The sequence below is a fragment of the Amblyraja radiata genome, chromosome 18, assembly GCF_010909765.2.
Source record: "Amblyraja radiata isolate CabotCenter1 chromosome 18, sAmbRad1.1.pri, whole genome shotgun sequence".
Taxonomy (NCBI): domain Eukaryota; kingdom Metazoa; phylum Chordata; class Chondrichthyes; order Rajiformes; family Rajidae; genus Amblyraja; species Amblyraja radiata.
Window position 1 is genome coordinate 6269490 of NC_045973.1, and position 13313 is coordinate 6282802.

Here is a 13313-nt window from a genome sequence, read left to right on the forward strand (position 1 = left end):
GATTAAATGGCTTCTGTAAGTTGTCCCTAGTGCGTAGGAAAAAACGGGAGACCGCTGGTCGGCGTAGGCTGGGTGGGCCGAAGGACCTGTTTCCACAATGCATCTCTAAAAGCTGAATTAGCACGGATTGCGGAAGTGTAAGTATAATGGGCCTGTCCCACTTAGGCGACTCTTTAGGCGACTGCCTGGCACTAGTTTTAATGGAATTCACCTCCGACACCTGGAGACGACCTACGACAGCAAGAATTGTCGCCACTGTCGCCGAAAATATTTCAACATGTTGAAAATCTTGCTCCAGTAGCCTGTGGTCGCCCAAAAAAATCACCTAAGTTGGACAGGCCCATTATGGATTTTGTAACTAAGCGGAAAAAATCACAAACATTAAAAATCATTAAAAAAACAACTAGCTAAAGGATGCAACATTTTTAATAAATTTCCATTGAAAACAGAACAAATAAAGTGAGCATGCATGAATTACTACCTCAAAACACTTTTTACATTACAAAATATAAAAATATTTCTTTAGAAATCCTTGTTTGCATGATATGTACAGAAGATATAATTAACTTAGTGAAATTTTAACTTTCATTATAGTACGTTGCATTTTAAACACAATTGGGTAAGCGATTCTGGAATATCGTTTGGTATATTGATTATTAAACTTGATCAATAACACTGGCAGTGAGATAAAGGTACACTACACCATCAGATCATCGACAAATATCAAGTTGTAAACATGCTCACAGCTATGCAGGCAATGAAACTCTAGTTATGTATACCATGTTTTAATAGACTATTAATTGTAGAATGTATATTAGATAATATATTACAGAAAAACAAACCAAGAAAGCTAGCAAAGAAAAACTCCTTCATGTAACCACAGTAATGTTTTAGTAGCTTGTTTTAAATACTGAATAAGTCATATTGCCTTTGCCAATGTTACTTCTTAATAATTAATACAAGTGCAACTTTTTTTAGTTTACATTCTTGCGAGAAATAAATTGTGCAAAATGTTATGAGATAACGCAGTTTTTGTTTTTTTGCCTCTTTCTATAGTGTGACTGGTACCTGCCCCCCAGAGAGGAGGAGAGAGGGAGGGGGGAGTTGTAGCCGTACATGAACTCTTCGCTGGTGATGGGGCGGATTTGGACGGGGCGAGGGATGGGCTGGCCCAGGAAGTACCCGTCCTCCTCGGACTCGGAGGAAGAGGAGCAGGTGGAGCACCAGTCGTCGTGGTCGTTGAAGTAAGGCCGCAGCAGCTTCTCGCCGGCCTGGTTCTGCAGCGTCAGGTCCGAAGCTGTCCTGGGGTAGCGGCCGCAGGGGTCCCGCAAGTTACCGTTGCCCAAGCCGTCCCGGCCGCTCCGCCGCGCCGCCAACTGGCCGTAGTCTTCGCCCGGGAACGGCTGGGGCTGGTCCCTGGCCTGGCAGCGGCGGTCCGAGGCCAGGTGGAGCGCGTTGTCCGAGCGGGAACGCCGCGATCTCCGGGACCGGTGGCGGTGGTGGCGGCGGCTGGCGGTGTGCTCCTGACTGTGCAAGCGCCGCTGTGTCCGATCGCTCATGGGGGCGATCCGGGCGCTCATGCCCGGCCCCGTCCTGTTGCCCGCTGCGCCGTCCGCGCACTCGAACCCCGGCGGCAACCTTCCCTGCGCCGACAGCTGCCTGTACTGCAGCGGGTGCCGGAGTTTGTCCATGGCTGGCTGCGTGGCGTGGTACAGCTGCGCAGAGTTCAGACTCCGAATAGACTCTGTGCTCCTGAATCTGGAGGAGGAGTTGAGGGTGCCCATGTTACTCAGCTTCTCCGATCCGTTCATGCCCGAGTCCTTGCTCAAATCCGGCATTGAAAATCTAGACAGATGCTCTTGCTGCCTGGCTCCTCCTTCCATAGAAGCCCCTGAAGATAGAAGCACATGTTTACACAATATTAAAGGTCTGCGTGTGGAAACAAAAAAAATTACAGATGCTGATCTAACTCAGCATGGATCACAAATTAACTCAACATAGATCACAAAATTGCACCTATTCTCCTCTTCTATCCTGATTCAGAACTGAGTCTGAAGAAGGGTCTCGACCCGAAACGTCACCCATTCCTTCTCTCCACAGATGCTGCCTGTTCTGCTGAGTCACTCCAGCTTTTTGTGTCTGACATAGAAACATAGAAAATAGGTGCAGGAGTAGGCCATTGGGCCTTTCGAGCCTGCACCGCCATTCAATATGATCATGGCTGATCATCCAACTCAGTATCCTGTACCTGCCTTCTCTCCATACCCCCTGATCCCTTTAGCCACAAGGGCCACATCTAACTCCCTCTTAAATATAGCCAATGAACTGGCCTCAACTACCTTCTGTGGCAGAGAATTCCAGAGATTCACCACTCTGTGTGTGAAAATCACACCTTACAACTCAGACCTCCTTACAACTCAGTTACTGTGCAAGCAACTATCTTTATTTGCCTATGCCATAGATACGCAGTGCTGGAGTACTGTAACTCAGCGGGTCAGGCAGCATCTCTGGAGAAAAAGGCCAGGTGACATTTTGAGTCTGGAAAACGTCACCAATCCTTCATTAAAAGTGAGCAGTTGTTTAAGAATCAATTACCACTCCAAAAACATGAAATTAGGACGAAAGGCCTTACGAAAATAATGGAAACCAAATTCAAATTAGTTTCAAATTTTAAAACCAGGACCTCCAAAATGAATTTTGTTTTTTAAACACACATTTTGCATAATTACCATTAACAGTTGCAGAATATAAAAAATAATAAGAATACTAAAAATCGGCAAAAGAGTTTTTAATTAAGTTTAGAAACAGGGAACTGCAGATGCTGGTTAATGCACAAGTAGACGCAGAGCGCTGGAGTAACTCAGCGGGCCAGGCAGCATCTCTGAAGAACGTGGATAAGTGACGATTCAGGTATCTGGAAATGTTTCCCAAAGATGCTGCCTGACCCGCTGAGTTACTCCAGCAATGTGTGTCCATTTTCATTAAGTTTGTTGGCTAGAATTTTCTAATTCAAACCAATTTTTCAAGAAGAAGCCACAATAATCACTGAAACATTTTGATTCTTCAAAAGCTGCCGGTCAAACAAATAGCCCTGGAGAATTCTGCCAGAAACAGGGGGCGGCACAGTGGCGCAGTGGTAGAGTCGGTGTCTTACAGCGCCAGAGACCTGGGTTCGATCCTGACTATGGGTGCTGTGTGTATGGAGTTTGTACGTTCTCCCCGTGACCGCGTGGGTTTTCTCCGGGTGCTCCGGTTTCCTCCCACACTCCAAAGACGTGCGGGTTTGTAGTTTAATTGGCTTTGGTAAAATTGTAAATTGTCCCTAGTGTGTGTAGGATAGTGCTAGTGTGCGGGTGATCGCTGGTCGGCATGGACTGGGTGGAAGGGCATGTTTCCTTGCTGTATCCCTATAGTCTAAAGCTTAAAGTGTGTAAACATACATAACTATGCAGTGGTGGTTAGTCATTTTGTTGTTGCCATTATGGGAGTGGGAGCTGTTGGCCTTGACTTGCCCTTTTTAGCTGTTATAACATAGAATATGGAGAAGTACAGCACACGAACAGGCCCAGTAGCTCACAATGTCTTTGTCAAACATAATGCCAAGATAAACTAATCTCCTCTGCTTGCACATGACCCATTCATTGCCACAGACGGCTGTGGAGGCCAAGTCAGTGGGTGTTTTTAAAGCGGAGATTGATAGGTTTTTCATTAGTACAGGCATCAAAGGTTAGAGGTGGAGGGCAGCAGAATGGGGTTGAGAGGGGAAAATGGATCAGCCATGATTGAATGGCGGTGCAGACTCCTCGGGCCGAAAGGCCTAATTCTGCTCCTATGTACCGTAGTGGTAGAGTTGCTGCCTTACAGCACCAGAGACCCCGATTCGATCCTGGCCACGTGTGTCTGTCGGTACGAAGTTTGTATGTTCTCCCCCCGTGACCTGCGTGGGTTTTCTCCAGGATCTCTGGTTTCCTCCCACTCTCCAAAGTCGTGCAGAGGTGGTAGGTGAATTGGCTTGGTATAACTGTATATTGTCTGTAGTATACGTAGGGTAGTGTAAACGTGCGGGGATCGCTGGTTGGCCTGGACTCAGTGGATCTGTTTCCACGCTGTATCTCTAAACTAAACGGCTTATGAACTTATTCTCTCCATATCCATGTGCCTACGTCAAACATTCTTAAACAGCTAGACACAACATGCTGGAGTAACTCTGGCAGCACCTCTGGAGAGAGGGAATGGGCGACGTTTTGATTCGAGACACTTCTTCAGAAGTCAAAACGTCACCCATTCCTCTCTCCAGGGATTCTGCTTGTCCCGCTGAGTTACTCCAGCATTTTGTGTCTTATCTTTGGTTTAAACCATCATCTGCAGTTCCTTCCTACACATTTAAACAGCTAACTCAGCGTAGGTCAAAGATTGTTCAGGGGGCTCCTATTCTGGTTCAGAAATGTGGTGGCCTCCTTACAACAGTCATTGCCACCACATGGTGGCGCAGCGGTAGAGTTGCTGCCTTACAGCGCTGGAGACCCGGGTTCGATCCCGACTACGGGCGCTGTCTGTACGGAGTTTGTACGTTCTCCCCGTGACCTGCGTGGGTTTTCTCCGAGATCTGCGGTTTCCTCCCACACTCCAAAGACGTACAGGTTTGTAGGTTAATTAGTGTGTGTGGGATAGTGTTTGTGTGCGGGGATCGCTGGTCGGCATGGACTCAGTGGGCCGAAGGGCCTGTTTCCTCGCTCTATCTCTAAAGTAAAACTATATTTACTTGTAATAACGAATGGGAAGTATGGCTGTACCTGTGGCATTTGAAAGTGCAAGAGATTCGATCGATTCCCTTGGGGTCTGCTCCAGAAGTTTGAGTTGGTCGGTGAAACTCAGTGCGCTGATCGGATGCCTGGTTCGACACTGGTGAGAAATCAGTTCCCTTTCCTTGTCGTAGCCTTGCACGTTGGGGTTTGATCGGGACTCGGGAATGCTGTGGGTCGAGGCGCTGCTGAAACTTTCCTGCGTTCTGACGGTTGCGGGATAATAATCCTCTTTCTTCTCCTGGACGAAGCTGTCGCTGCGATCCTTCAAGGAGGCGGCTGCCGGACCTCGCTTGGTGTTGAACTCCTTGGCCCACAAGTCGGACGGATTGGCCAAGCACGGCGGCGGGTTGAACTCAGTCCGCGCGCCGTACTGGCCGAGCGACTGAGAAGGCCGCTCGGCAAACGCGGCCCGCTCCGCGGACTTGTCTTCGAACTGGTAGCCGTCCCTGCTCTTCCACAGCGCCTCCTTGTTCAAGCTGGCGGCCTTGCCGGCTGCGAGGCTCAGCATGTCCATCTGCTGGGAGAGGGGATCGATGTCAGTGGAGTACCTGCTCATGAACGGCTGCGACACGCTCTGCCTCAGGCCCTTGTCCTCCGCCTTGCTGCTGTTCCTCCCGATCCGGGCGCTCCGTCGGGACTCCCGGGAGCGGGCGCTCTGGAAGGCAGAGTCGGAGGAGTCCGAGCCGTTGGGATCGTCCCCGATGCTGCATGTCCTCGAGCAGAATATCTGCCCTTGCTTGGGCAGGAACGGGCGCCCGAGCAGCGATTTCTTGCAGCGGGCGCAGCAGAAACACAACTCGGTGGCGTGCCAGTGTTGTCCATCATACGTCATCTGGCCCTGGTCAATACCTTCATGAAACAATGTTTTAAAATAAACAAACCTTTTATTGGATCACTGTCACATAAGAGGTAGAACACCTGCATTGTGAGTACCACAGCATGCTCATCTCCCCTTCCCCAAGTCAAATTGTACCAAATAGACAAACTGAGGTTTATGGTGAGGGAGAGGGGCTAACTAATCCACACAGAGGGTGGTGGGTGCATGGAACGAGCGGCCACAGGAGGTGAGGCTGGGACTATCACTTCACTTAAAAAAAACATTTAGACAGGTGCATGGATAGGACAGGTTTGGAGGAATATGGGCCAAATGTAGGCAGGTGGGACTGGTGTAGATGGGACATAGTTGGTCGGCGTGGGCAAGTTGGGCCAAAGGGCCTGTTTCCACACTGTATCACTATGATTAATCAACATGAATGGACAATGATCATCCAGAAAAGGCTCATGCTATGAAAATATCGGTCCACAAAATATAAGTCAATCATAGTCATGTAAAATGGAAACAGGCCCTTCGGCCCAGCTTTTTTCTTGCCCGCTGGATGATGATCTTTGCCTTCCTTTACCCAGGGCCCAATGTTGTCAGTTGTAATGTAGTCAAACATTCATAGTTCCCAGAAAGTAGTGTCACAAGTAGGTAGGGTGGTCAAGAAGGCTTTTGGTACATTGGCCTTCATCAGTCAGTGTATTGAGTATAGAAGTTGTGATGTAATGTTATAGTTTGCAAGAGATTATTGAGTCTGCACTTACGATGTTGTGTTCAGTGTTGGTCTACCTGATATAGGAAGGATGTTGTTAAGCTGGAAAGAATGCGGAGAAGCTTTACGAGGGTGTTGCTGGAACTTGAGGGAGAGGTTGGGCAGGCTAGGACTCTATTCCTTGGAGCGCAGGAGGTTAAGGGGTGATCTTTTAGAAGTGTACAAGATCTTAAGGGGAATAGATTGGGTAAATGCACTGAGTCTCTGAGCCAGAGTAGGGGGATCGGCAACCAGTGAATGCAGGTTTAAGGCAGGGGTCGGCAACCTATGGCCCAGGGGCCGGATCCGGCCCGTAACCCGAAATCATCCGGCCAGCAGACGTTTTTTTTCAATTAGTTTTTGCGACCTGGGCACTACAGCCAGTCCCGGGGACGCGAGGCGACCTGGGAATTGCAGAAAACTAATTGAGAAACACGTGAAAATTAATGCCGAACACACCACCGAGATATATTAGAAATAATTTAACTATTGATTCAGCCAAACTATACTTTAATGCAATGATTGTGCCATACATGACCTACTGTATAACAACTTGGTCACTGGCATGTAAGTCCACACTAAAGCCTGTTGAAATTGCTTATAAACAAGCCCTAAAAACTCTTGACAAAAAGCCCAGAATGTACCATCACTGTAACATCCTGAAGAAATTTCATCTGCTGAGCTGGGAAAACGTAATAAAATATTCGGACTCGATTTTGGTTTACAAAATCTTCCGTGGACTAGCCCCACCTCCGTTAAAGGACTTCATAAATAGGTCGACAAGAGCAGCCTCCAGGGGTGATTGTATAGTCCCGTTTAGGAAAAGTGTCTTTGGGCAGTCAGTATTTTCATATCGAACGTCGCAGACCTGGAACGCGATGCCATGCGTCATACGGGATCTGCCAACCCTTACCTCATTTACCAAACATCTAAAAATATGGTTACTGCAAAATCAAAACTCCAATCATAATCTACATTAAAATTATCCTATGGTACTCTTTTATTGTTACTTTTTTACTTTATTGTTTGTTTTGTTTTGTTTTTGTCTTTTGTTTTGTCTCTTTTCTTATTGATTGATTGTGTTGTGATGTGTTCACCTTGTTTACCAGAGGGACTAAAGATGGAAATTAGCTACTGGCTACAATCTTGTGTATTACATGTAAATGTTTATTAATATGCACTGTCCCCTAAATAAATAAATAAATTACAAATAAATTACAATCACACTAGGAAGATAGATGTGGCCTGCCATCCGCTCACAGACATGGGTCCTGGCTCCTATACAGAACAAGGTTGCTGACCCCTGGTTTAAGGTGAGATGGGAAAGATTTAATAAGAACCTGAGGGGCAACCTTTTCACGCGATGGATGATGGATATATGGAACGAGCTGTCAGAGGAGGTAGTTGAGGCAGGTTAAAAGATTTACACCTTTAAAAGACATTTGGACAGGTGCGTGGATAGAAAAGGTTTAGAGTTCTCCGACCAGCCTTACTGTCTCCAACTACATTTTATCTGTTGCCTTGTTGTTATCTTGTCCCAGCTAACAATGATCTATTCTACATTTTCCTTGATCTCCATCCCCTTTGTCCTGTTTCCACACCTTGCACTTCCTTATCTATGTAGCTTTCTCTCACCCGACATCAGTCTGAAGGCTCTCGACCCGAAGCGTCACCCATTCCTTCTCTCCCTGCCTGTCCCACTGAGTTACTCCAGCATTTTGTGTCTATCCAAGGTTCGGAGGGATATGGGACAAACACGGGCAAGTGGGACTAATGTAGTTGGGGCATTTTGGTCGGCACTGGGCAAGTTGGGCCGAAGGGTCTGCTTCCACGCTGTATGACTCTGACATCTAATCATAGTCATAAAGTCATAGAGTGATACAGTGTGGAAACAGGCCCTTCGGCCCAACTTGCCCACACATGGGCAACATGTAACATGTAACATGCAACATGTTCCCACTACACTAGTCCCACCTGCCTGCACTTGGTCCATATCCCTCCAAACCTGTCCTATCCATGTACCTGTCCAACTGTATCTTAAATGATGGGATAGTCCCAGCCTCAACTACCTCCTCTGGCAGCTTGTCCATACAGTCACCACCCTTTGTGTGAAAAAGTTACCCTTCAGATTCCGATTAAATCTTTTCCCCTTCACCTTGAACCTATGTCCTGTGGTCCTCGATTCTCCTACTCTGGGCAAGAGTGCATCTACCCGATCTATTCCTCTGATGGCTTATAGACCATTTTATAATCCTCCAGATGTGTAAATGATTTGATCCTCTGACTTGTAAAACCCCTGTCCCACTGTACGAGTTCATTCCAAGAGCTCTCCCCGAGTTTGCCCTGATTCGAACTCGGAGATTTACGGTAATGGCCGCTCGTCGGTACGCGGGGCTCTCGTGGACATTTTTCAACATGTTGAAACATCTTCACGAGTCTTCCCGAGTACCTGCCGTTAGCGAGTCTTCCCGAGTACCTGCCGTTAGCGTTACGAGCCGGTAAGAGACGTCCCCGAGCTCCGACCTACCCGCTACGTTCATTCTCCGTGCTTACCACGAGTTTGATTTTTTTTTAAACTCGGGAGAGCCCTTGGAATGAACTCGTACCGTGGGACAGGGCCGTTAGTATAGGCTTCTGGTAATGTAACCATCGAGTTGCCATTGTAATCACACTGTAATTACTGTAGGTGTGAAGTAAAAACAGCTAAAGGCAATAAACAGTCAATACCATAGAGGTCATGGAAGATAGTTCACTGATAGTCCAAGCAGAAGATACCATTATAAAAAAAGATGTTTGTGTTTTTTTTAATTAGGGCTTGGAGTAAAGACTGTGGTTAGCTTGTGGTTTGCTGAAATTAGTTGCTTACATTATAAGACGTTATTACAGCATTTGGCAGAGATTCACGTTGATTTAAATGACAGGGCAATATATTTGCAAACGGCTGCAGTCAGTTTCACTACAGCACGGCAAGGAAGAGATTTAATTAACCGAAAAACCAAATCAGAGAAAAGTATCATATCTGCCTCCACCGCCACTCCTGGCAGTGTGTCCCAGGCCCACAGCACTCTCTGCGTTAAACAAACTTGCTCATTAAACTTTCCCCCTCTCACCTTAAACCTATGCTCTCCAATGTGGGATATTTCCACCCTGGGGGAAAAAGCTTCTGACTGATAACTCTATCTACGCCTCTGATCATTTAATATACTTCTTTCAAGTCTCCCCTCAACATCCAACGTTCCAGAGAAAAAATTGTTAGCTACGCCAATATCATTGTATAAGGTCAAAGAGTTATTCAGGGTGGAAACAGGCCCAACCTGCTCTTGAATGAACTCGTACAGTGAGACAGGGCTATTAGATAGGGCTCTTAAAGACAGCAGAGTCAAGGGATATGGGGAGAAGGCAGGAACGGGGTACTGATTGTGGATGATCAGCCACGATCACATTGAATGGCGGTGCTGGCTCGAAGGGCCGAATGGCCTACTCCTGCACCTATTGTCTGTGCCAGCTAATATCAGACTTACCTATATGCTCCCCACATGTGTCACAATATTCTGCATACAGAGACTCGAAGCAGTTGCAACAGTAGGGGCGACCTTCTTTCATGATGTATCTTTGGCCTCCCAGGGCAGTCTCACACTCGAAGCAGCAGAAATGTTTCATGTGCCAGTGTCTACTCTCAGCCTCTGTGCACTCATCGGCAAAGATTATCTGCAACAACAAATGTTTTTGTTAAAATACGTGTCTGTCGGATACATATCAAGCATTTATTTCAAGAGGGCTTGTACTCCCAACACAGGGATGGAATGCTGAGGCTCTATAAGGGGCTGGTAAGGCAGCAGTTGGAATATTGTGAGCAATTTTGGGCACCATAATCTGAGGAAGGATGTGCTGGCTCTGGAGCGGGTCCAGAGGTCGCTTGCCAGAATGATCCCAGGAATGAGTGGGTTAACCTATGATGAGCGTTTGACAACATTGGGCCTGTACTTGGTGGAGTTTAGAAGAATGAGGGGGGGGGGTCCTCATTGAAACATACAGAAAAGTGAAAGTATGGAATCGAGTGGATGTGGAGAGGATGCTTCCACTCGTGGGAGAGTCTAGGACCAGAGGCCACAGCCTCAGAATTAAAGGATGTTCCTTTAGGAAGGAGATGAGGAGAAACTTATTTAGTCAGAGGGTGCTGAATCTGTGGAATTCTTTGCCACAGACGGCTGTGGAGGCCAAGTCAGTGGATATTTTGAAGGCAGAGATAGATAGATTCTTGATTGGTACGGGTGTCAGAGGTTATGGGGAGAAGGCAGGAGAGTGGGGTTAGGTGGGAGAGATAGATCAGCCATGAATGAATGGCGGAGTAGACTTGATGGGCCGAATGGCCTAATTCTACTCCTATTGCTAATGACCTTATATTTTCGTATATAATTAGTGCCATTTTCAAAGCCGGCATTGGATCAACAAGGCGCTGCAAATACCAATGATTTTTTGTCAATGATAGTCAAGTAAACTCACCAGACACTTTGACACTCTCCCTCGCCCACCCAAGTCACACCAGCTTCTCGTTTTCACCCAACGAACAGCTAATGGCTGTTCCCTTTATAATCGTTACTTTTTTGCATATCTTCCACTCATTGTTCTTCATCTCTCTACATCATCGTCTATATCTCTCGTTTCCCTCTCCCCCGACTAGTCCGAAGAAGGGTCTCGACCCGAAACGTCACCCATTCCTTCTCTCCAAAGATGCCGCCTGTCCCGCTGAGTTACTCCAGCTTTTTGCGTCTCTCTTCGGTTTAAACCAGCACCTGCAGTTCCTCCCTACACATCGGCACTGAAGCTTTTAAGGTCACAAGCCACAGATTCAGACAATAACAGCCCCTTGCGACACATATTGCGTACGAAAAGGAAAGAATTGATAATGAAAGGTAGACAAAAATGCTGGAGAACCTCAGGAATGCTGTGAGGCAGCATCTATGGAGCGAAAGAATAGGTGACGTTTCGGGTCGAGACCCTTCTTCAGACCATGATAATGAGTTCTGTTTATGATTGTCACGTGTACTGAGGTACAGTGAAAAGCTTTCACTTGCGCGCTATCCAGTCGAAAGAAAAGACGTCACATAATTAGAGTCAATTACGATAAATACTCAGTGTGCTGATTTATGAGTCACACGTTCTCATGTTCGAGTTTAAGAGCAACCTATTTTTATAAAACACAAGCAAAGTATTCTTTATCTGGCCAACTTACCTCATCGCACGCGGCACATCTCGGCTTCAAACGCTCGGCATGGTGCCTCCCGCAATAGATCTTCCCGTTTTGATAAAAATAAATAAGGTCCACCAGCAGTTCGTTGCAGGTGGAGCAGATGAAGCACCGGGGGTGCCAACAAATCCCATGGCCAGCCCGTGAAGCAAACACAGCAATGTCTCCTCCGCTGATCTGTCCTCCACACTAATTGGTAAGTAAACAGAACATTAAATACAGACATTTTACAGACACCCGACAAATATCGGCAGATAATCAGCAGACACCGTGATCAGCTGGTCATGGTGGTGCAGCGGTAGAGTTGCTGCCTCACAGCGAATGCAGCGCCGGAGACGCTGGTTCGATCCCAACCACGGGTGCTTGTCTGTACGGAGTTTGTACGTTCTCCCCGCGGCCTGCATGGGGACAGCGTTAATGTGCGGGGACCGCAGGTCGGTGCGGACTCTAATCTAAACAGTATCTCTAAACTAAACTAAAAACTAAATATATTGGGAGCGGCACAGTGGCGCAGCGGTAGAGTTGCTGCCTTACAGTGCCGGACACCCGGGTTCCATCCCGATCTGTGTGGAGCTTGTACATTCGCCCTGTGACCTGCATCAGCTTCCTCCCACACTCCAAAGATGCACAGGTTTGTAGGTTAATTGGCTTGGTAATGTAAAATTGTCCCTAGTGCTTGTAGGGTAGCGTTAGCGTGCGGGGATCGGTGGTCAACATGGACTCGGCGGGCCGAAGGGCCTGTTTCTGCGCTGCAAACTAAACTAAAATAAACTAAACTTAAATATAACCGAAATATTGCAAAAATAGGAAAAATCTGTAGAATTCGTCAACATAGACGGCTGTGGATGCCGCCATTGCGTATTTTTAAAGTGGAGATTGACAGGTTCTTCATTAGTAAGGAGTGAAAGGTTATGGGGAGAAGGCAGGAGAATGGGGTTGAGAGGGAGAGATAGATCAGCCATGATTGAATGGCGGAGTAGACTCGATGGGCCGATTGGCCTAATTCTGCTCCTATGACGTATGACAATAACTTGTAAAAAATGTCCAGATTATAGTCTTTAGACGTGCAGGTTTGTAGGTTAATTGGCTTCTGTGAATTGCCTCTAATGTGTGGGGCAGAACTAGTGTGATCAATGGTGAGCACGGACTCGGTGGGCCGAAGGGCCTGTTCCCACACCCATATCACTAAAACTAAAAAAATAATTGTGCCTGAATGAAATGTTTTAAAGGCTGCTTTTGGACTCGGCAAATCATTGAGAATTCAGTGACTCTACATGATTAGTGATAATGCATCTCACAAAGAAGAAGCCGTCACTGGAAAGCAGAGATATTCTTTTTCTCTCTCTTCCCTTGATAGCCTCTCGCCCAGAGTAGGTGAATCGAGGACCAGAGAACATAGGTTTAAGGTGAAGGTAAAAAGAGTTAATAGGAATCTGAGGGGTAGCTTTTTCCACACAAAGGGTGGTGGGTCTATGGAACAAGCTGCCAGAGGATGTAGTTGAGGCAGGGACTATCCCAACATTTAAGAAACAGGTACATGGATAGGACAGGTTTGGAGAGATATGGGCCAAACGCAGGCAGGTGGGACTAGTGTAGCTGGGACATGTTGGCCGGTGTGGGCAAGTTGGGCCATAGGGCTTGTTTCCACACTGTAACACTCTATGACTCTAATCAATATGATTTAATGTC

The 13313-nt window shown here is 46.9% G+C and overlaps 1 protein-coding gene across 6 annotated transcripts in view; it reads right to left on the minus strand.

The window, feature by feature from the left end:
* Nucleotides 1–408: 408 nt before the first annotated feature.
* Nucleotides 409–13313, minus strand: part of prickle2 (prickle planar cell polarity protein 2) — a 170108-nt gene continuing 157203 nt past the window's right edge. For all 6 annotated transcript variants that reach the window (XM_033036656.1, XM_033036651.1, XM_033036652.1 and 3 more), the window contains 4 exons: nt 11610–11813; nt 9898–10084; nt 4794–5654; nt 409–1891 (listed from right to left, as the gene is read on the minus strand). In XM_033036656.1, the coding sequence (XP_032892547.1) occupies nt 1014–1891; nt 4794–5654; nt 9898–10084; nt 11610–11813 (2130 nt within the window). In that variant the 3' untranslated portion in view covers nt 409–1013. The remainder of the gene's footprint in view (nt 1892–4793; nt 5655–9897; nt 10085–11609; nt 11814–13313) is intronic.